The sequence below is a fragment of the Tribolium madens genome, unplaced genomic scaffold (assembly GCF_015345945.1).
Source record: "Tribolium madens isolate multiple individuals breed KSU strain unplaced genomic scaffold, Tmad_KSU_1.1 Scaffold_97;HRSCAF=244;Tcas5.2_LG3a, whole genome shotgun sequence".
Lineage (NCBI taxonomy): Eukaryota > Metazoa > Arthropoda > Insecta > Coleoptera > Tenebrionidae > Tribolium > Tribolium madens.
In genome coordinates, this window is record NW_025401069.1 from 3,035,527 (window position 1) to 3,056,810 (window position 21,284).

General features: G+C 33.1%; 7 protein-coding genes across 11 annotated transcripts; 3 read left to right on the forward strand and 4 right to left on the reverse strand.

The window, feature by feature from the left end:
- Window positions 1-195: 195 nt before the first annotated feature.
- On the forward strand, window positions 196-4,207 carry LOC123014245 (intraflagellar transport protein 88 homolog). Its single transcript, XM_044413264.1, has 11 exons — window positions 196-479; window positions 528-817; window positions 874-1,069; window positions 1,123-1,340; window positions 1,394-1,625; window positions 1,712-1,859; window positions 2,118-2,311; window positions 2,363-2,549; window positions 2,600-2,859; window positions 2,905-3,436; window positions 3,893-4,207. The coding sequence occupies exons 1-11, from the start codon at window positions 330-332 to the stop codon at window positions 4,012-4,014; spliced, it is 2,529 nt and encodes an 842-aa protein (XP_044269199.1). The 5' UTR covers window positions 196-329; the 3' UTR covers window positions 4,015-4,207.
- On the reverse strand, window positions 4,107-7,796 carry LOC123014247 (hypoxia-inducible factor 1-alpha inhibitor-like). 2 transcript variants are annotated; one of them, XM_044413266.1, is made up of 6 exons: window positions 7,659-7,796; window positions 5,798-6,017; window positions 5,430-5,695; window positions 5,079-5,373; window positions 4,852-5,022; window positions 4,107-4,796 (listed from the first exon to the last, which is right to left on the reverse strand). In XM_044413266.1, exons 2-6 carry the CDS (start codon window positions 5,993-5,995, stop codon window positions 4,644-4,646), a joined length of 1,083 nt encoding a protein of 360 aa, XP_044269201.1. In that variant the 5' UTR covers window positions 5,996-6,017; window positions 7,659-7,796; the 3' UTR covers window positions 4,107-4,643. The 2 variants fall into 2 exon arrangements, with proteins under 2 accessions (XP_044269201.1, XP_044269200.1); XM_044413265.1 differs by lacking the exon at window positions 7,659-7,796 and having other exon boundaries at window positions 4,108-4,796; window positions 5,798-6,122.
- Window positions 7,797-8,058: 262 nt separating this feature from the next.
- On the reverse strand, window positions 8,059-12,259 carry LOC123014447 (anaphase-promoting complex subunit 2). Of its 2 annotated transcripts, none has more exons than XM_044413579.1 (8): window positions 11,580-12,259; window positions 11,393-11,531; window positions 11,192-11,345; window positions 10,886-11,144; window positions 10,611-10,765; window positions 10,016-10,555; window positions 8,324-8,562; window positions 8,059-8,274 (listed from the first exon to the last, which is right to left on the reverse strand). In XM_044413579.1, the coding sequence occupies exons 1-8, from the start codon at window positions 12,170-12,172 to the stop codon at window positions 8,074-8,076; spliced, it is 2,280 nt and encodes a 759-aa protein (XP_044269514.1). In that variant the 5' UTR covers window positions 12,173-12,259; the 3' UTR covers window positions 8,059-8,073. The 2 variants fall into 2 exon arrangements, with proteins under 2 accessions (XP_044269514.1, XP_044269513.1); XM_044413578.1 differs by having other exon boundaries at window positions 10,605-10,765.
- A 423-nt stretch (window positions 12,260-12,682) lies between these two features.
- Window positions 12,683-15,957, forward strand: LOC123014694 (myb-like protein W). Of its 2 annotated transcripts, XM_044413930.1 has the most exons (7): window positions 12,683-12,755; window positions 12,802-14,672; window positions 14,720-14,911; window positions 14,964-15,154; window positions 15,202-15,600; window positions 15,650-15,801; window positions 15,851-15,957. In XM_044413930.1, exons 2-7 carry the CDS (start codon window positions 12,879-12,881, stop codon window positions 15,931-15,933), a joined length of 2,811 nt encoding a protein of 936 aa, XP_044269865.1. In that variant the 5' UTR covers window positions 12,683-12,755; window positions 12,802-12,878; the 3' UTR covers window positions 15,934-15,957. The 2 variants fall into 2 exon arrangements, with proteins under 2 accessions (XP_044269865.1, XP_044269863.1); XM_044413928.1 differs by having other exon boundaries at window positions 12,739-14,672.
- Window positions 15,941-17,771, reverse strand: LOC123014695. Of its 2 annotated transcripts, XM_044413931.1 has the most exons (6): window positions 17,628-17,771; window positions 17,158-17,560; window positions 16,813-17,110; window positions 16,550-16,763; window positions 16,318-16,501; window positions 15,941-16,268 (listed from the first exon to the last, which is right to left on the reverse strand). In XM_044413931.1, exons 1-6 carry the CDS (start codon window positions 17,628-17,630, stop codon window positions 16,147-16,149), a joined length of 1,224 nt encoding a protein of 407 aa, XP_044269866.1. In that variant the 5' UTR covers window positions 17,631-17,771; the 3' UTR covers window positions 15,941-16,146. The 2 variants fall into 2 exon arrangements, with proteins under 2 accessions (XP_044269866.1, XP_044269867.1); XM_044413932.1 differs by lacking the exons at window positions 17,158-17,560; window positions 17,628-17,771 and having other exon boundaries at window positions 16,813-16,932; window positions 16,985-17,097.
- A 178-nt stretch (window positions 17,772-17,949) lies between these two features.
- Window positions 17,950-19,401, forward strand: LOC123014696 (ankyrin repeat domain-containing protein 49-like). Its single transcript, XM_044413933.1, has 2 exons — window positions 17,950-18,128; window positions 18,182-19,401. The coding sequence occupies exons 1-2, from the start codon at window positions 18,050-18,052 to the stop codon at window positions 18,688-18,690; spliced, it is 588 nt and encodes a 195-aa protein (XP_044269868.1). The 5' UTR covers window positions 17,950-18,049; the 3' UTR covers window positions 18,691-19,401.
- A 331-nt stretch (window positions 19,402-19,732) lies between these two features.
- On the reverse strand, window positions 19,733-20,958 carry LOC123014527 (pyruvate dehydrogenase E1 component subunit alpha, mitochondrial-like). Its single transcript, XM_044413687.1, has one exon. It carries the CDS (start codon window positions 20,912-20,914, stop codon window positions 19,760-19,762), a length of 1,155 nt encoding a protein of 384 aa, XP_044269622.1. The 5' UTR covers window positions 20,915-20,958; the 3' UTR covers window positions 19,733-19,759.
- Window positions 20,959-21,284: the final 326 nt, after the last annotated feature.

A 21,284-nucleotide genomic window follows, 5' to 3' on the forward strand; every position in this document is an offset into this window, starting at 1 on the left:
AAAGTCAAGGAGAACTGTCTGCAATTCTCAAAAAATTAAAAAAATATATTTTCAAAAACAATTAATAAGGTCTGGTTATCACATAATAATTTAATTATTTTAAATACAAATCACAAAAAACACCAACAAACAATAGGTATTCCCCCTGTGTTGACTATTCCAGTTGCTAGGACAACCCCTCATCATCAACACACACCTACGCCTTCAACTTCAATTTATCGATGAAACTAGTTGTTTTTCAGAAGGTTAAGCCACTAGTGAACAATCAATAGAGCCAGACAACCCCTTCGTTACCTAATTATTTTAATACCCTAAATATACAAGAAAAAATGACTGCAATAGAGTCGCCTGATTTCATCGCAATCAACAACACGTCATCTCCTAATGATGATTTTGTAACAACCAAAAGTGTAAGAATAGCAGAAATGGCCAGATTATCAACGCCTAAACCCATAATGCACCTAGGATCAACCACAGAGGTATCTAAACATTTCTAGAGATCACATAATAAATGCAACTTTTTACAGTTCCAAAGACAAGGAACTGGAATTCCCAAAACTCCCTACAAGCCTGGAACGGGATACAAAGCTGGAACTGGGTTCAAACCCACCACTAATTTTAAACAAAGTTTTGAAAAACCAGGAACTGGATATAAACCTGGAACGGGTTTTAGACCAGGGACTGGTGCTGATGTGGTGAATAGACCCATGACGGCGGTGCGAGGGGCTGGCTATACTTCCCATGGTAAACCTTTCGACCCTTTGAATCAAGCTGCGTCGGCCCCAACGCCGCCTCTAGAGTTACAAAAGGATGACTCGTAATTTTTACCATTATTTTTCGTTGAAAATATCTTATTCAAATATCTTGATGTAGTCCTGAACAGAAAATTCGACAACAGAAAGTTAAAATTATGCAAGTGGTGGAAGAGGCCTGTATCGCAGAATGCGAAGGTGACTACCGGAAATCCCTCTCTAAGGCTAAAGAGGCTTCAAATAAGGAAAGAGTTTTGATCAAAATGCAGGAACAGTCAGATTTGAGTGACTTGTACGATATTGACTTAACTTTTGTCGTCCGTATGCCAGAATCTACTCTTTGATAATTATATTCAAAATGATTTTTCAGGTCTTGTTCACACTTGGTAATCAATACGCAGCCAATGAACTATATACAGAAGCACTCAGCACATATCAAATGATCATAAAAAATCGAATGTTCTCAAATGCACACCGTTTGAAAATCAATATGGGCAATATTTATTTCAAGCAAGGCCAATTCCAGAAGGCTGTCAAAATGTATCGGATGGCTTTAGACCAAGTGTCTTCAAGTCAAAAGAATCTGAGGTACCTAGGGAATAATATTGGAAAAAAAAAACAAAGTTTTGTATTATTTGTAGAATCAAAATAATGCACAATATTGCATTAGTTTTTATAAAAATGGGTCAATGGGAAGAAGCAATTTCAAGTCTGGAATATATAATGGGTGAACAAGCTTGTCATCGTGCAGGCTTACACCTGATTATTTGTTGCAGAGCTTTGGAAGATAGAGATAGGATGAAAAGTGCGTTTTCAATGTTGCTTAATGTTCCTTTGGAAGTGGAAGATGATGAAAAATACAACCTTGAACAGGTAACACAGAAGCAGTAAAATAGAACTAATGAATACCACTTTCTGCACTGATAAAGAAATAATTCATTAGTGTTTTCTTTATTTAGGATAATCCAGAAGATGTACTAATTGCAATGACTATTCAAAACGACGATTTACATAAATACGAAATAAAAAAATGCAAAGATGCTGAATATTGCATTTTGACAGCAGCTAAACTTATTGCACCTTTAATTGAAGACACATTTAGTTTAGGTAATTAAAAGGGGTTAAGGCAGTAAGAGTTTTTATACAATTAATTATTTCATCAATAATCGCATATTTAATTATTTTTTAAGACCGAAAACTGATATCTTTTCCCATTTGTAGTGGACAAAAATTTAAATTCTCATTTTTTACAAGTTTACAAACATTTTTTTAGTAAATTTTAGTTTATTATATTTTTTAAATTACATGTTTACTCTAATATGATCTTAAATTTGAAACACATTAAACAAAATAAATCTTTTTAAGGCTATGACTGGTGCGTAATGTCGATCAAAAATTCAGAATACGCCCGCCTTGCCTCAAGTCTGGAAATAAATAAAGCTGTGATGTTTCTAAAACAAAACCAACTGAATGAAGCAATTGATACATTGAAAGCCTTTGAGAAAGACTCAGTTATTGCAATCAATGCTGCAGTTAATTTGAGTTTTATTTATTATTTGGTAAGCCTCTCATATGTGATTGCCAAAAAAAATATTTTTTTTTTCTGTAAGCAAGGAGACATTGAAAATGCAACAAAATACGCTCAAGTTGTTGAAACAAATCCTACAAAAAGTGCAGACGGTTATGTAAATCTGGGAGCATGTTTAATGGCAAAAGGGCAGCCGGAAGATGCCATTAACGCATTCAAAAATGCTTTGGAATTAGATCCGACCCATTTTGAAGCGATTTACAACCTCGGTACTCCTATTTCTTAATTAGAAAACAAATTATAAAAACGAAATCCCTAGGTTTGGTACTGAAACGACAATGTCACTACGCGGAAGCCCTTCAGTGTTTTCAGAGATTTTCCGGCTCACTTGCCCTTCTCCCAAATGTAGTTTACCAAGTTGCTAATTTACTCGAATTGAAGGGTGATAGTGAAGCCGCTGCTGACATGTACCAACAATTACTGGGTCTTGTACCCACCGATGCTGGTGCGTTGCAAAAAATGGGCGAGTTGTACGACCACGATGGAGATAAACAACAGGCCCATCACTACCACATTGAAGTAACTTTTGTCTTATTACGAAAAAAAATCACTAATAAAGAATAGTCTTTCCGGTACTACCCGGCAAATTTGTCGGTAATCAATTGGTTAGGTTCATACTACATTGAAATGCAAGTAGTGGAAAGAGCCCTCGTGTACTTCGAAAAAGCCGCCCTAATGCAACCCAACGAACCCAAATGGAACATGATGGTAGCCGGTTGCCATCGAAGAAGTGGTAACATGCACCGTGCCTTAACCCTGTACCAAGAAGTCCACCGAAAATTCCCGGAAAATGTCGAATGTTTGCGGTTTTTGGTGCGGTTATGCAACGACATGGGGATGAGGGAGGCTCAGGATTACATTCTCGAGTTGAAAAAAATCGAGAAGACGAAAGAAGTCAGAGAGAGGGTTAATAGTAGTCGGCCCAGTTCCCGGAGAAGTAACAGTGGATTATCGTCGAGGGCCGGATCCGGATTTAGTCCAGTTCCCGAACACGGACCACTCACCTCCGCTAACCCGAATTTAAGGAGTTCGCGGCTGATTCGAGCACACAACAGTGCGGAAAGTACCGATTCCGGATTTGGACAAGCTTTAATAGGTTAGACACATACATTAATCTCAATTTCGTTAGTTAAATAAATGAAATAATTACTTTTTTCTATTTCGGTATTATAATAAGTCTACTCCAGCACCCAAATGACGTCATTTGAGTGCTGGAATAAGTCGTTGGCGTTAATTTAATTTTAGTGACGGACTTTCATCACAATTTATTTTCAAATGTGAAAATATGAATTATTTTTATTTTTTACAGCCGCCTAATATTATTCCACATAAATGTCGCCAACCGTCGCAAAATTCTCTAGAAAAAAAAAAGTAAAATTTTCGTTTTTTGATTTATAAAATTTATAAATTAATTTATAAAACGGCAAAATAGAAAAAATAGTATAAAGCACTTGTTGCAGAAGGTTCTTCAAGCACTAATTTGTTTCAATTTCAAATTCTCTCTTTTCATACGTAAAAACCAGTTAGTTAAAAATTTTTAATGATTTTTCAGATGCCAGTTATTCGGATCCTCTGGGCCCCCAGCCACTTCGGCCAAGGACAGGTGCTGGTAAACCATTAGATTTTGATGATTTTGCTAACGATGAATTAGGAGATGATTTATTACCTGAGTAATTAATTATTGTCTTATACGTATGGTAAAATGTAGTAAAGGAGTGAAAAGAAATTATTTTTTCAATTATAAATAGATGTTTTATAAAAATTAATAAGAAAACAGGTATTTTGATTTTATAAAAATAATATTGATCACTTGTGAAGTAATAAAGATAACACATCGTTTTTTTTTTGTTTTTTAAATTGTCAAGTATGTAAAGAATGTTTTCAAAAATAATAATTTGTTATAAAATATTGTTCTTGCACACTTTAAATTAAAACTGTTATTGTTTTTGTTTTACATTAAAATAGCAACAATAAACAATTAGTTTTATAAAAAAATAAGTTTCAGATAAGTTTGCATGTAATAATACTACACCTGTTAACCTGTTAAGATAAACAATAAAGCTTGAAACTTATTTTAATAAGTCTTTGATGTTGATTTAGTGATTTAACAGCTTAACTACGTATTATAATTTAGAAAATTTACAAAATTTCTTAACAATTGTTCTAATACAATCACAGTTAAATAAAAGCTTAAACATGTAGTGATTTTTAAAATATCGGCAAAAATCTCTCAGTCACATTATGTAAATAAATTCTCTAACTACACAATTGCAAATATACAAAATTATCCTTAAATATAAATTTTATTCCGTATACCTACCAAGCACCATTGATCTCAGTAATGGTCCGACTTCTTTAGGGTCTTGTAACACTTCTAACAACATTTTTTCTACGTTTCTCGTGATTGAAACTTTTTGATGATCTTTTAGAGGGTATTCAAGCGTACTTGGCCCACCCTAATAGTAACACCAGATGAAACATATTTTTAAATTAAGTACGGGTTTTCATTACCTTATACCAAAAATTAACAGTTACAGTTGGCCCTCCCCTTAATAACGACTCAATATGATGCCACCAGTAAATAGGTATATACAAAACATCCCCAGGACCTACGACAGCCTCACAACCCCTGACATTTTTAAATTTGGGGAACTTGCTATAGTCGGGACGCTCGAAATCAACCTAATTTTACAGCGAATATTAATGAAACGTTCAAATTAGTTTCATAAGTTATTTACCATACTTTGCCTATCGTGCGGATGATATACTGGGTATGGATATAAACATTCAAATTGACTTGGTGGGAATAAAATACATCGTTTGTAGCCTTGCACTTGAGCAAAAAAATTCTCTTGCTCGTCGTAATGGCAAGGTGTTTGGTTGCCCTCCATTGCGACAAATAATAAATTTGATGTTAGTGGTCCCCAGTTGTGTTTAGTTTGTTTGCCGTTAACGTAATCCCAGTCAAATTTAACGAAATCCTCAACTATGTTATTACCAACAGTTGTTGTTAGTGATTGTTGCAAGTATAATCTGGCAAAAGCAGTAACGTACTTAAAGAAATAAAAGTAAAATAAATTTTTAGTTACCTTTCGTCTCCCTTTTTCCACTCCTTAACCTTCTTCATAAAGTCTTCAATTCTCATCTCAACCTTCTTCGTTGGAGGTGTAAATTCAACCCCTTTGGAGTTACTAACCCTGTTATATATTTTTTTCTCATCATAATACTTGAATTTGTGATTTTGAGACACGAAAACCGTGTGCCCCGAATGACCTAAATTCCTCTCTAGATAGTCCAAATTCCATCGTTGCACCGCAGGCTTAACGACATTAGATTCAGTTATGACCACCGGCTTCTACAACCCAAAACAACCAACTTTAGCACGAATTTTCGCATTTGTGATCAAGATTGAGGTTATGTTTTCATAACCTCGCCGCTTTTTCACCGGAATACTAACATTTCCCTTGATAAATTCGTCGATTTTAGAGTCTTTGTAGTGAAGTCTCGGAATTTCCTCTAAATTTAAATCATACTTTCTCAACTGGCTGGGGTCCCATGGTTTCTTATCACCATCCATTTTACGATTTCGGCGAGGCGCATAAAAACTGGGCTTTGATAAGGATTTATGCCGTTTGATATTCGAACTGATAATCATTTACTTTTCGGAGACACAATTACTAAAAATGGAAAAAATTTACATTCACAATTTTGCACTCCCCCACCAGAAATAAAATAATGCGACGAGTGGCGTAGTGGCAACTTGGCGAGGCGAGCGCGACGTCACGTAGGCCACCGTGGGTGCCTAAAATCTAATTAATTAAATTTACGATGAATTTCATACAAAATTGCCCAGATTTAACTAAAAATCAATTTTTTTTGAGTTTAAAAAAATCGCTGTTATTTACAAAAGAACATTGCAAGCTTTCAGGGGGTCTGAAGCCTTAAGTATAACTCTTTGGGGCTCTTACAGTATATATGTGTTGTTTTTTTAATATTCCAATACCTAGGGACCTACTGCTGATCATATACTGATGTAGACATCAAAATTTATTAGGTACTTTATTATTATTTAAAAAAATTGAAACTAACCGCATACTTAAACGGATATAAATATTAAAGTGTTTCATAAGTTTTTTTTTTTTTTGATAGAAGGTTGTAGGTATATTCTCCTGTCTGAAAACAACACATCGACTTTTGAAAATACTACCCCCAAACAAGTAGGAGAATCAAAACCATAAAATTATATTTTTTTAATCTAAGAAAAAAAATATTAAGTTAAATTAATTAATTTATAGTTTCAACCAAATTCAACATTTATTAATTTATGAGAGCCACTGTCATTGTTTTTAGGAAAAAAAAGTAACCCAAAGTTTGGAAGAAACCTCTTATTGTAGACTTATATTGTATACATTTATAAAACTATGAATCTTTCACTTCTTCACTTGTAATTTTGATATTATTTATTCTCCAGTTATCTTCTCACCTGACTTATTCCATTTTTAAAAAAACATGTTTCATTAAAAAAATAAACGGGCGCTTCTCTGTAAACTGGACAACTCGGTCTAAGAAAGTGTCTATACCACTTTTGTTCTTATATATTAAAAAAATCTTACTAAGGGAATAGCAGATAAACCATTAATATTTTCATTATCATAGGAAATATTGAGCATTTTCTGAAACATCATTACAGGGGACTGTTACCTAAGGCAGGGGACTGTTTATTTAAATGAAAAACATTGTTTTAGTAACAAAATCTTTTTTATTTTTAGAATTGAACGTTATTGTAATTAAAGAAAAGTAGTTATCACATAAATAAAGCACGAATAGTTATAAAGAAAAAAATAAAATCAATAAGGGATACTTAAATTAGAGCTTATCGTTTTTCAAAAACATTTACAGGTGAATTTACACGTTTTCACTAGAACTTTGAAGTTGTACCTAAGTATTTTCTCAAAAAGTAATTTTGGTTCGCACAACGTAATGACTGCTGTCACATATAATTTTTTTATAGGTACTTAAAGCCAATGTCCCGTAGAAAAATTTGATATAAATAAACTTCTAGAAGCCGAAAAATTGAGTTCATTTTTCGCAAATTCAAGCAAGTTATTTAAACTGAAATTATGCCCGCTTATTCTAGAAGATTAAAAACATGCCGGCTTAATTCCTCCCACAAATAAAAATTATGAAACCAAAACCCCTATATTTTTTCTACCCCTTATTGTCTTGTTCGTCTCCTTCTCTTTTTCACTCAAAATTTTGTCTTTTGTGTTAAAAGTAAGTGCATTTCTTTATTTCTGTACTTCGATTCAAACTTGTACCTTGAATGTTTCAGCCAACCGTTTAATCAATTCCATTTTTGGCAGAGTGGAGCACAATTCCAAAAACTGCTTTTGACACGTCCTGACAGGCCATTACCTCAGTATCAACAAATTTCGAATTTCCAAATTTTTGATTTTCAATGAGCGCACTGACTTTTTTGACAATTCAAATTTAAGTCAAAATGATAGGTACTGTCAATTTTTATTCTAATGTATTATGATCTGTGACTATGATCAGTGTTAATTTATGGAAAAATTTTCTTTATTTTTAAAAGGTTGACTAGGAATAAAGATTAAAGTATGTAGTTCTCCGTAGGTGTGACAAAAACAAAGCTCACTTCGTCGACACGTGAAACATTTATTTTGCGATTTTGCTTGTGTATCCAATAAAAAACGAACAAAAAAGAAAACCAATTTATTTAGGCAGTCTATATAATCCATTAGAATAAATTAATTGATGCTCTCTAACTTTCCTATCCAAGAACACTTTCAATTCCTGCAAATTACACTCAATTGTAGGGCCTTGAAAGGCAAACATTTTCAGCATTTGGTGAATCCTCTCCAAGGGCAACGTATCCAAATTCATCAACATACCCAAAATGTACGACCAGAAAGTCTGTTTCAAAAAAAATTAATAGGACTCGCAAGGGAAAGAAGTTTATTACCTGTAATTCCTCTTCACGTTGGTCTTGAGCACTAGCCATTGCCGACTCTGATTCAAAATCTTCAACAACAATATCATCCTGTATATTATTTTCGTTATTTTCTTGTTCTTCCTGTAAATAAAAAACGTCTGGTTCGGGCTCAGTTATGATACCGTGTGATTGCCAAAAACTCAGTTTGCGTCTTAGAATTGTCGACGGTACGTGCATTACTTTACTCAAAGCTTCCAAAGACCAAGTATCTTGAAGGAGAACAAAAAACAAGATGCTTTTCAGTAATACAGAATGTTCCAGAACCAAACCACCATACGTCAACCAGTTTTTCTCATTCTGAGAAAAAAGTTTAAATGTTCCAGCGAGTTGAAAAAGTCCATTAGTGACTTTTAAATGGTAAAATTAAATAAACATTATACAGGTGCGCCAGAACTCGCGCCCAGAGAAAAATGCCATATAAGGTAAGATAGCAGGAACATGAAAAAAATGTTAAAAAAATTTTATCTATAAAAATTTCGAAGTTATGAGGGTTTATAGTTTGCATTTTGACTCTATTTATTTTTGTTAGAAAAATAATTTTCCAAGTTTTTTTGCTATAGGCTATTAAAAGAGGAAACAAGGAAACTGTATCGTAAATTCTAACTCTGTTCAATGTTATTTGGGGTTTTTATTGTCAAAATTTTTGTCCCTTTACTAAATAATTGTAAAAAAACTTATACAAGATCATCAGTATTATTAAATAGATATAAAAAAAATGTCAAACGTCAAAAATTAAATGTCAAAATTTCTTGACAGATAGAATTTTTTAAATATTTTTTTCATGTTCCTGGTATCTTACCTTACTTGAAAATTTTCTCTGGGGCGCGAGTTCTGGCGCATCCTGTATAGGACATTGATAGATACATACTACTAGTCCATCGCCAAAAATTATTTTTTTAACTATACAGCGTGTCTCAAAAATAAGTTACAATACAAACTTGTGTTTTTTTAAATGAAACATCATATGTTAGCGTTTTTGGATGTAGATTTTTATGACAATGTTTTTAAGCTAAACTTTTATTGGTCGATTTTTCTTAGTTTTAAAAATAAGACGTTTTTTTTTGACGAAAACATGCACTTTTTAAAAATTTATGACACAAAAACTAAGAATCTAGAAATATTTTTTTACTACCGCAAAGAAAAAGGTACAAGCTATAAGGTAACATTTTTTTAGTGTGTTGCATTTGCAAAGATAAAAAAGGCGTTTGTTAAAAGTTCAATAACTTAAAAAAATTAAATCAACACTCTATTTATTGTTTTTGGATTTAAAAGACTAAAATTGTCTTTCTAAAATTATTTACTTTTAGGTGTTTATAATCAATAACTAAAAAGATATTTTATTTTGTACTAATTTCAGTAGATAAAATAGTCTTTTATCGTTTAGTGAAATAAAGTAATTTTTATCTACTATTCATATTTTATCTCATCTCATAAATATGTCGCATTGACAATATCAATTAAATGAGACTCGAAACTAAGCAACTGTATCATAAATATCGTTTTTAATGCATCCCGACCAACTTGTACAGATCATGTTACTAAGCTGTAACTTTTTAACAAATAAAAATATAAAAAAACATTTAAAATTTTTCTCAGAATGATATTTTCTATCACTGGTTAACGTTTAACGGTTTCTTTTTGGAAAATCCTGTATTAACTTACTCTTATCTTGAAAATGCATTAGAATCGTCGCATGCACTGGTGAAACCGACAAATTCAATGTCCTATCAGCCAACTCGATTTCAAGATCCACAATCCCTAAGTGATTCTTCCAACACAAAGTCCTACTCCCTTTCAAAGTTTCAAAAGCGCCGGTGTAACTCTCCATCTGTTTCACTAATTTATTGTGGAGTTCAAGCTTCTCGTCCTTGAAAGGTGGCCAAAATTGTGCACTTAGTATCATGGCCGACATGGGAATCTCATCGTCAGAACAACTCAAATCTTGCTGGATATGTTGATTAATTCGCTTAGAATCGACGATATCTTTCAACATAACTTCACAATAGTGGAGTTGCGACTCACCAAATCGCAACTTGAGGAGTTCAAGATAACGAATTTCTTTCTCCGTGTCGCAGGAGTATTGAGACAAAAGACGATCGGCTAATAACGTACGATATTCGTTAACGAAGAGTTCTTTACTGCCGTAGACGTTGACTAGCATTGAGATTATGTCAGAAGTACGAGGAAGTGCCGAAGATTTGCCTTAAATATTTATTACAATTATAAACAAAAAAAAAAACAAACAGAAGACCATTACTAGGGACAACATCTACCGGATCAGGGGTCCATGTTTCCCAGTCTTCAACACCCTCTTCGGTGGGGGTATTCTCATCTATTTGCACGGCTTCGCCTCGAACTAGTTCTTCAGCTAAGTCATTGGGACCTTCTTCGGTCAAACTACTCACCACACATCTGAAACAAAAAATCTCTTATTCAAGAATTATTGTACACTAACCTCAGTTGGTTATGAAATTGTGACATTTAAACACCTTTCATCGACAACTAGATTAAAAAAAAAAAATATTTTTAAACCTTATTGTGTCTTCCCGACTTCTCAAATACTGGTGAACTGGTTGAGTGATTGTCTCTAAAAGTAGTCCACAAGGGTCTAAAACCCGCAATGATCGAATTGTCGCCACATAAGCCATCAAGACGTCAAAAGTGCTGACTCCTGGATGTAACAATCTCGTTTCAATTGCTTTTTGCAAAGTTCTAGTTAAATGAGGTTTTAAGTCGGTCTTGGGAAGACATAGTCGAAGGTCTTCGAGGGCGGGAAGTGAATCAGGATATTCTAAAATTATTGTATCACAAAATTACATGAAAATTTATCATTTTTACCAATTATGATGCTAAATAACTGATCAATTCGTATTTTAGTGTAAGTATTGTATAAATAATTAATTAGTTTTTTATCAAATTCATCCATAGCTTCGACTGCAGGATTATAATAGTAAATTTTTTTCAACCACGAAATAACAACGGTTTGAAGCCACTAAAAATAATTCATTAAATTAAATTTAACAAACGTTGTAATTCTACTTTTTCTAAGCTTTCAATGTGTGAATTATCAAAATTGTCTTTACAGATTTTTTGGATATGAGTCTGAATGTAATTATAAATCAAATCTGTTAAAGCCTGACCAATTAAGGGTTCCAATAAGGTCATTTTAGCCAACTTCCTGAAAAAAAAATATTATCAAGCGTGAAAAACTTAGATAAAAGCATACTTATTAGTTTCTTCAAACATTTCGTGACAGGAACAAGAAAATTTCTCTTGCATACACACAACACACTGCCCATTTGTACTATTTTCGTCCTCTGGGTCTTGCATTTTAAGTGCTGTTTCATAAAAACTTATAATCATCCATTCATGATAAACAGGTAGTTGGGATAATAAAACAGCTCTAATAATTAACTTTAAAGCTTCATGAAGGCAAGTATGATTATATACAGGTTTAGTAAAATTGCTTGCCTCTCTTAGAAGCATCAGTTTGTTAATAATTAAATCAAGTTTCATATAATTATAAAACAAAGTTTTAATCACATTGTAAAATTCTTGAAAAACTGCTGTTTCCTTCTCAGTTTTCTGAAAATGAGACCAAAAGTCCGGGACTATTTCTTTCTTTAAACGTTCCTCAATTTTTATTATGACCAAATCCTGAATTTGTTGTGTTAAATTAAGCCTTTTGATAATGTTGATAGCCTCAAATGAAGCAGAGTCGAAATCATCATCAGAAATCTTTGAAAAACTGTCTAAAATGGGAAATGCTTGTATAATAGTGTTCCACGCACTTTTTAGGTCGAGATTCTGATTATTCATTGTAAAAATTGTAATTAAGGTAAATGTGAAACCAATATTAAACACGGAAATGCACGGAAAATGCGTAGGTTATGTTGTTATGTCAAAGCTGTCAAAAGTCAAGCTCGGTGAAGGTAGCAAGTAACTACTTGCTAGCAAGTATAGAATTACAGCAGACCAGTGCAGTTTTAGTTATAAGTAAAAATTTAACGTTTCGTGCTTCAACAATTAGTTTTTGAAATAACCACAATTAAACCTTTTTTTACAAAAATTATTATCTAATAAAGTTTACAATATTTACATTTTATTGAATTTCTATAATATTTTTTATTTGCCAAAATTGCCATTTTAACAAAAAAAATGCAAAACTTAAAAGCAAAACAAGATCTTATTTTTAAAACACAATTACATATTTTAAAGCATTTAAATTTTTATTAAATATAACTTTGTAAAAGTAAATAGTTAATAAAAACGCTTGGTTCCATACTTTTTTAAACTGAACTGGTGCGCTGTGATTTTATACTTACTAGCAAGTAGCTACCTTACGAAGCTGTCAACAATTTGAAATTTACCTTCAAATTTAACCGTGATCTAACCTAAAAAAGTAACAATCACGTTTTAATTTAATTTTCTAATCATTGGTGTTATAGGGCTATAGGTCAATGACTAAACACTGTTAAGTATTAGGAGAAGAAGATAATTTTTTGAAAATTTTTTCAAGATCATAATGGAATATAATTTTAACAAAAGCGACGATTTTATTTATAACAATAAGAATGTTAATAGTTTAAAAAGAGAACATAATTCTGATGAATCTTTTTCACCTGAAAAAAAATTAAAATCCACAAAAAACGAAAGCCCCTCATTTTTTCCTTTGGAGATTAAAGAGGAAATTTTAAGTAGTGATGAAAAAAAGAAGAAGAAGAAAGAAGAACTCGATTTTGGTTCGGTAGATGTGACTATTCCATCTAAAAAATCCAAGAAGAAAAACCATACTTTCGGAGAACACAAGAAAAGTAGAGTCAAATCAGAACTCTCAACCGACTTATTTGAAAATAATAAGAAAAAGAAGAAAAAAGAACATAATACATTATTTGTAACAACCTCTTCTGAAGAACATTCAGCTGATGAAAAACTTAAAGATAAGAAGAAAAAGGAAAAAGGGTATGATGAGCCTTTAGAGATTAAACAGGAAATTCTAAGTAGTGGTGAGAAAAAGAAGAAGAAGAAAGAAGAATTCGATTTTGGTTTGGAAGGTGAGACTACTCAATCTAAAAAATCCAAGAATAAAAAACATGCGTTTGGTGAACACAAGAAAAGTAGTGACAAATCACAACTCTCAACCGACTTATTTGAAAATAAGAAGAAGAAGAAAGAACATAATACACTATTTGTAACCTCTTTTGAAGAACATTCAGCTGATGAAAAATTTAAAAATAAGAAGAAAAAGGAAAATGGGTTTGATGAGCCTTTAGAAGAGTGTACAAAAAATCACAAGAAAAAACTTAAGAAGAAAAAAGAAGTTTATGATGTAGAGATGGAGGAAACGGAGAAAGTCTCTACTGATAAAATTACCAAAGAGTGTTTTACTGAAAGTACTGAAGAAGAAGAGCCTAAAAAGAAAAAGAAGAAAAAACGGCATTGCGTTGATAGTGAAATGTCAACTGATTATTCTATTATTAATGAAAATTTAAATGATACGGAAATTTTAACACCTGAAAAAGTTAAACATAAAAAGAAAAAGCATTCAAGTAATGAAACTAGTGACATTATTACAGAAACTGAAGTTCACAAGAAGAAGAAGAAGAAACACAAACATGATAAAAAACATAAATATGACGCACTACCAATTGAAATTTGTCAAACTAAAAGTGATTCTTTGGAAAATGTAGTTAGGAATTCAAAGAAATTAGATAAGAAATCAGAGAAGCTTTCGGAGGAAATTCCTGAAACAACTGCGCTTTCTCAAAAATCGCATAAAAAATTAAAAAATTCCGAACTTAATGTTTCTGATAGCGCTGTTAAAAATTCAGAAGATGAGGATCCCAAACCCAAAAAAGCGAAAGCTCAAGGTACAGATGTGAAGACTGAAAATACATCTTTAGATAATTCACTGCTAAACGATTCTAAAGATTTGGAAAAATTGGTTAAGGACTCTGAAAGGAAAAAAGTTACGTCTGAGTCGAGAAATTTTGAAGAACTTCATAATGGATTAGAAAATTCTCAGAAAGCGCAGGAAAGTCTTAAAAATGACTCATCTGATTCCGCATTTGAAGTTTCTGATAATGGGGTTGAGGGTTTTAAAAGTAAAAGATCTAAACGCAAAAGGAAGAAATCCACATTTAACGCTAAAATAGAAACACTTATTTCAGAAAATATATTTAGTACTGATGACTCTGAAGAAAAACCTGAAACAAGTGGGTTGTCTTTACAAAACCGTGAATCTGTTGTCATCACTCCAGATTTGTTTTTTGATATTGTGGAAAATGATAAAAATGAATTGAGCTACGAAGAACGTCAGGTTAGTTAATTTTCCTTTGAAAAATGTTATTAATGTTATTATTACAGAGATTGAAAAATTTCAATGTGCTTTTGCCATGGCCAGTTCATCCGCTACACCGTATAGAAACTCGGGTAGCTAAAGGCCCATCCCAGAAGCAGTGGAAGGAAATTAACGCCTTGAAAATCAAAATAAAACACGGAATTTTTAATAAATCAGAAGACGAGATTATTAGGAGAAATTGGGAAGAGTTTTGTAAAGTAAGTTGATGCTTGACCCCGATGTTTATTTATTTTTGATTCTTGTTTGTAGCTCCACGACACGCTCACAAACCCTAAATATTTTTTACGTTGTAAAACTTCAGAAGGGAAATTTCTTATGCCTATAAAAGAAAAAGTAAGATTTGTTCAATTTTTAGCACACGGTCTACCGAATCGTTTATTGCATACTGTGTACATGAGGTTTCAGAGAATATTTTTTCCGAAAGAGCTCAAAACTGGAAGGTATTTATGAAAAAATCTACATGAAAGATATTTTTAATTTTTGCTAGGTTTACGCCAGAAGAAGATAATACTATTTTGGAATATTTAAAGACATCCAGATCGCAAACACCATACGCGGATTTAGCGAAAATTTTAAATCGGGACAACTTCGCGATTGAGAAAAGACACAGAAAATTAAAATTTACCCTTGAAGGCAATTTTAGGGTCAAATGGGATACCGAACAGATAGCGAAATTTATGCAACATTTTGTTGATGTTACAAAAGTCGACAGTGTTGAAGATTTGGAATATAGGAATATCACTTCTGAGGAGTGGAAGGAAATGTCTGCAAGGTTAAACATACCAACTATAAGGTTGCGACCTGCATGGCTTATTAAAATACACCCTCGCATTTTTATCAATCGCAGTGTTCATTCGAACCTTATTAAGAAGCTTTTAGTTGACGTGTTAGTATTGTACAAAAGCAAATATTTTTTGAACAAGACATCTTTTTAGATTGATTGAAAAGGGGGAAAGTGATTGGAGAGACGTTAATTGGCAAGAAATTGCTGAAGAATTTGGCGGTTTCACTGGCTTAGCGTTGAATAAAATGATGAGGGAAATTGTTAGAACTCATGTTCCTGTAGATAAACAAAGTGATTTAGGAGGTGCGTATTTTGATAGGTTTTAACTTTATAATAATATGCCAACTTTTAGAATGTTTAAAGTGCTTGGCGAATGAAAACTTTCCAGTGGGGCGCAAAATACGAAAAATAGATGTTGTGGACGCTAGAAATTAAATAAAACTTAATATTTCTATTGAATAAGTTTTTTCCCACCAGAAAATAAAAATTACAGACCTATTACACGATATAAAATAATGCAATTTAAAACAATCTTTTGTAAAAATAAAATAGCTTAAATACATGTCCCGTTTATGGAAGTCGTAGCGGTACCTAATGACATTATAACTAAGTCTCAAAATTTTAATTTGTTCGATTTTTGTTAGTCACTTATAAATCTCTACTCGTATTGTGTATCAAGTGTCCCCAAGTAACAAATGCTATCACAGTTGACCACTGGTGTTGCACAGTGGGATATCCTTCCTTACACTTTTTCGCTTGATTTTCAACTTCTGCAAAACATAATTAATACAATTTTTGAATTTTGAAAAAACAAATTACCCTCATTATTGTCGCGATGATTGAAGCAATTCCACCCAATTTCTCCTTCAGCTTCTAGACCAATGAGCGGAGTGTCTGGGAAAACTTTATTGAAAACTCGTGACTCGTGATTTTTTCGCATTTTAGCCGAGCAACATATTCTAAATGCTAGACTGTTACTTCGCAAGATGATTTTACTTTTGAACTGAAAATATGCCTTTATAAGTAACTTCAACCGAAATTGAAAAAATACCTTGAGAAGATGGTCTTCAAAATCCTCTGAAGTTAAATTATTTCCGTTTATGACGACGGAAGATGCGTCAAACACACTATCACAATAAATATCCTCTGAGAAGGCTATACAGAGACTGTTTAGTCTGCGAATTGTGTGATATTCTGGCAGTTGTGGGAATACCGTGGTTCTGCGGATTATGCCGCCAGCTACAGCAACCTTTTCGCATTCCTCTCTATAATCAACGAATTATCAAAAGACTTTTAACGATTTTTTAAGCTTACTCTGGAATAAGACGCTCCAACATATCATAAATATCATGAGCAAAATCGACTTTAGAAAAAAAGAGTATGCATTTGACTTTTTCATTTGATTTAAAATGATCATCTCTTGGACAAACAGGACTACAATAAAACATTGAAACCCTGACATTTGGTATAGGTGGTATAAAACAACCATCAAATAGAGGTACGCTGGACTTATTTACAACTTGTTTTGAGAACATTGATGCCACTCCAGGGCATCCTATTGCACAATATGCTGTCCCACCTGGGACTACCTGATCAGATAAAAAGTCTGCAACTGTTTAAATACTTAGTAAAAAATCTGTGCTAAATTGAATCTTTTACATCTGATTTTCCTTGAAGACAAGTTTTCATGACAGCAGAAAAAGTCGTTCAGTGAGACTGCACGATAATTGAATAAGATAATCCCTAAATTAACATTGTTGTACAGGTAGTTGTTGCTGTGATAGACATAACTTTGCCGCTTTTTGCGAAAGACAGTTATCCAACTAATTTTATTGCGTTTTTCTASAATTCGATCTGCMGTTATTTGCCACGATTTTTTCACCATTGAGGCTTTTTGTAAGTCACTGTAATCTAAATAATTGAACACAATTTCAAGTAAGGGATAGACTGATTCTAGGGCTTCTGCAAAGTCAAAATCTTCCTTAGTTGTTACATTTACTTCGGTTTTAAGCTGACTTGTCTTTTTTAGAGTAATGCATACTCTACCTTTACTACAATAAGCCTAAAATTGATTGTTTACATAAGTTGTAATAACCGAGTTTGTAAAGAACAAAAGCAACTATGCTTACCATATCTGTTGCTTCATATAATACTGATTATCTTTAAATCCTACGTCATTTATTCGGAATATAATTAATATTTCTGCAATAATATTATTATTGACAATTTTTTTCAACGATCAAAATAAATCATGTCATTTTGCTGTCATTTGTGCTCGGCGTACTTGCCAATTCGCACCTACGAAAAATCAATTAACAAATTGATTGTTCCTTTTAAATCATAATTGCAAATTGCATGGGAGGATAACCTCAACAAAAAAATATTTTTTTATTAAAATTAGCAAATCGCAAGTTATTATTAAAAATAAGAATTTCATCCAAAGATCTGGCAACGAGGTGTGGAATTTGACAGACAATTGTCAACAGCAACATAACCTCCCAGAAATTCTAGAGTTTTTGCGGTTTAAATACACGTAATTATTTTAAAGGAAATGGCAAATCTTGATCGTTGTTTTGTGAGTGGTTGGTCAGATGACGAAGACGGTATTGAACCTGAACGAAATCCCTCTGGTAAACCCATTAAAATACCCATTGTGTCTTGTTTCTCACTCAACATTTTGCAGAAGAGAACCCTAAACGCATTTTAGCCGCAGCCGAAAACGGAAAACTAGATGAAGTCAAAGCCTTACTAAAACTCGACCCCACTTTAGTTAGTTCAACTGATAAAGAAGGCTACACTCCTCTTCACAGAGCTTGTTATGGCAATCACGTTGAAGTCGTGAAATATTTACTTCAAAACGGTGCAGATATCGCTGCTAAAACAGAAGTGCAATGGCAACCTTTGCACTCTTGTTGTCACTGGAATAACATTGAGTGTGCACAGATTTTACTTGCTGAAGGGGCTGATGTAAATGCTCTATCTGAAGGGGGACAAACTCCTCTGCATATTGCTGCATCTCATGGCGTGTGTTATGACTTGGTTCAGTTGCTGCTGATGCATCCTTATATTAAGCCACATTTAAAAAATAACAGCAGTGAAACTGCATTTGATATTGCAAGGAGGAGTTCAAAGTATAGGAATGTTTTTGATATGGTTGACCCACTAATAGACCTAAAACATATAGAAACCTAATATTTTTTATTTAGTTTATGTTAATGAACCTACTACTTGTTATTATGTTGTATATAATGTTATAGTGACACATACAGGGACATTTTTTTTTACTTTCAACATAGCTCTATGTTCAGTTTAAAAAAGCACAGACCAATGCATTGATGTCATGCGGGTCTACAATTTAAGAGCAACGAATTAAAAAATTGCTTTATTGAAATAAAGATGATGGCAAGACAAACAGAAAAATTACAGGCAGATGTTATAGCAAAAAATTTGAACAACAGCAATGCATTGGTCTGTGCTTTTTTAAACTGAACATAGAGCATGTTTAGAGTTAAAAAAATGTTCTTGTTATTGTCTTTACAAATAGAATAAACCTGAATGAATTTTATTTATATTTATATTTGCTTTAAATTTAAATTAAGGGCTAAAATGTACTAATTGTAATATTCATTTCTTTCGAAAATTTACATTTTTTTTAGTTTCTAGAAATCTTTCTCTAATATGATTAGTAAATTCTACTAATCAAATGCACCTTTATTTAAATTAAATTCATAGAAATTGTAACAACAATTAAACCTGGGAATATACATATGTGCATAAGCGAATATTTTTTTAATCTTTTTCGCAATCTTCCGTAGAATAACTCACTAAAGCTATAATAATATTTTTGAAATTGTACAAATATTGTTGCATTAATTGTGAAAGGAAATAAATTGGTATGTTCCATTCCTCTCAAAAGTCTATTCCGGCAAATGCCTTTCAAAAAATTCAATTCCGTTCACGTCAGACCTGAATCAGTAATGAAGTTTAATTATATTTTACCCAGGCTCAAGTCTTGAAAGAGTGGACGAATATGAAGTCATTGAGAATTCAGTGCTAACCATTTTATTATATTTCTCGTTCCCCTCACATTCTCAAAATATTTGCGGCGTTAGATCGGAACCATTCCAAGATAAGAATTGCAGCATTTCTAAATGCATACTTACCTGCATTTCACAATATCAACTTTGAAAATATTTTTCTACATATTGTTTACAAAGAACAACAAATTGCAGTTTTCAAAATGTATTATTTTTCATTCATTTTAAATTCCCACTACTTTATGCTGTAGCTTATGAAAAGGACTAACTCCCCGAATTTCCTTATAAAGGTCATTGGAATAAATATTATAAGTCAGTTCTTCAAGTCCCACTTCTTTGTCTTTTTTACACTTATTTATAGCATCATCCACAGTTTTTTTACGCTTGTTTTCGATTTCCTTAAGCTCATCTTCAGTTACAAGTTTTGCGTCTAAAATTTTTTGCTTAAAATTTGTAATGGGGTCTCTTCTACTCCGCATCTCTTTAACTTCTTCATGAGTTCTATAACTAGTCCCGGGGTCAGACATGGAGTGTCCAAAGTATCGGTAAGTTTGGGCTTCGAGAATAATGGGGCCTTTGCCAGAGATACAATGATTAAATGCAAATTTTGCGGCTTCTCTCATCGTTAAAACGTCCATACCGTCAACCCAAATTCCCGGAATTAAATCCCCTCTGGTGTAAAAATCTCTATTGGCCGCATGTCTTTCAACACTTGTCCCCATGCCAAATAAATTGTTCTCGCAGAGGAATAAACAAGGCAAATTCCACATTTTTGCTATATTGAAGGCTTCAAAGACTTGTCCGTTATTGGCAGCCCCGTCTCCGTATACCGTTATGGCAACCCCATCTTCATTTTTGTATTTGAAAGAAAGGGCTACACCTGCGCCCAATGGTACATGAGCCCCAACAATGCCACTACCCCCGATGAAATTTTTGCCGTACATGTGCATGGAACCCCCTTTGCCTTTTGAACACCCGCCTGTGGTCCCCATAAGCTCGCAGACAACAGGAGATGGGTCTAAATTATAATTTAAGAGAGTCCAAGCATGGTTTCTGTAACTGGTAACGATGACATCGTTGAGGCGGACGTTGGATTGGATGCCTACTGCCACGGCTTCTTGACCGGCATAGAGGTGACAGAAGCCCCGGATTGCTTTCGCTGTGTATAATTTACTGATGGCCATTTCCATTTTGCGAATGGTTTGCATTCGATCGTAGATGGTCAAAGCATCGGGTTTTGTGAGGGTGACTTGGGTGGCAGGCCCTTCATCGAGGCGGTGCAGACGAAAAGGTTCTGTTTGAAAAGTGGCCTCAGTCGAGTAAAAATGTTTGAAAAGTCTTGGTTTCATTAAAACTTTCTTTACAAATGTTTTTAACATTTTGGATGTTGTTTTGACACTTTTTTAAAACTGTCAAATTTGTGGAGAACCTTTCAGTAGTCAAAATTTATTTCAGAATTTTGAGGTTTCGTTTGATAAAATTTTTAGAAATCTGGGAAATAACCAAATCGCCTTAAATTCACTTTTCTGCATTATTTTATACTTAAAACGTGTATCAAAACATATTGCTATCTATTTTGGGCATCTCCAAACTATGTAGTTTTTGGAAAAAAATCCTAAAATATTAATAGTTATTTGTACTTGTTCCAACGGAAACAAGTGTTTCTTCTCCTCCAGTAGGTGGAAGTTACTGTCCGAGATTTGTTACCCACCCAGGGAGGAAAGACACTTTCCTCTAGTGTAATACATA

What these genes read in the sequence shown, in the direction of transcription:
- LOC123014245 (XM_044413264.1), top strand. Translation starts at nt 330, where the DNA reads ATGACTGCAATAGAGTCGCCTGATTTCATCGCAATCAACAACACGTCA. An exon ending in GAGTTACAAAAGGATGACTC is followed by an intron (nt 818 to 873) that starts GTAATTTTTACC and finishes ATCTTGATGTAG; the next exon opens with TCCTGAACAGAAAATTCGAC. An exon ending in AAAAATACAACCTTGAACAG is followed by an intron (nt 1,626 to 1,711) that starts GTAACACAGAAG and finishes TTCTTTATTTAG; the next exon opens with GATAATCCAGAAGATGTACT.
- LOC123014247 (XM_044413266.1), bottom strand. Translation starts at nt 5,995, where the DNA reads ATGATTATCAGTTCGAATATCAAACGGCATAAATCCTTATCAAAGCCC. An exon ending in ACGAATTTATCAAGGGAAAT is followed by an intron (nt 5,696 to 5,797) that starts GTTAGTATTCCG and finishes TTTGGGTTGTAG; the next exon opens with AAGCCGGTGGTCATAACTGA. An exon ending in CGCACGATAGGCAAAGTATG is followed by an intron (nt 5,023 to 5,078) that starts GTAAATAACTTA and finishes CTGTAAAATTAG; the next exon opens with GTTGATTTCGAGCGTCCCGA.
- LOC123014447 (XM_044413578.1), bottom strand. Translation starts at nt 12,172, where the DNA reads ATGAATAATCAGAATCTCGACCTAAAAAGTGCGTGGAACACTATTATA. An exon ending in GTTATTTAGCATCATAATTG is followed by an intron (nt 11,145 to 11,191) that starts GTAAAAATGATA and finishes CAATAATTTTAG; the next exon opens with AATATCCTGATTCACTTCCC. An exon ending in AATGCATTTTCAAGATAAGA is followed by an intron (nt 8,563 to 10,015) that starts GTAAGTTAATAC and finishes TTCTCCTTCAAG; the next exon opens with ATACTTGGTCTTTGGAAGCT.
- LOC123014694 (XM_044413930.1), top strand. Translation starts at nt 12,879, where the DNA reads ATGGAATATAATTTTAACAAAAGCGACGATTTTATTTATAACAATAAG. An exon ending in TGAGCTACGAAGAACGTCAG is followed by an intron (nt 14,673 to 14,719) that starts GTTAGTTAATTT and finishes TTATTATTACAG; the next exon opens with AGATTGAAAAATTTCAATGT. An exon ending in ATTGGGAAGAGTTTTGTAAA is followed by an intron (nt 14,912 to 14,963) that starts GTAAGTTGATGC and finishes TCTTGTTTGTAG; the next exon opens with CTCCACGACACGCTCACAAA.
- LOC123014696 (XM_044413933.1), top strand. Translation starts at nt 18,050, where the DNA reads ATGGCAAATCTTGATCGTTGTTTTGTGAGTGGTTGGTCAGATGACGAA. An exon ending in ACCTGAACGAAATCCCTCTG is followed by an intron (nt 18,129 to 18,181) that starts GTAAACCCATTA and finishes AACATTTTGCAG; the next exon opens with AAGAGAACCCTAAACGCATT.
- LOC123014527 (XM_044413687.1), bottom strand. Translation starts at nt 20,914, where the DNA reads ATGTTAAAAACATTTGTAAAGAAAGTTTTAATGAAACCAAGACTTTTC.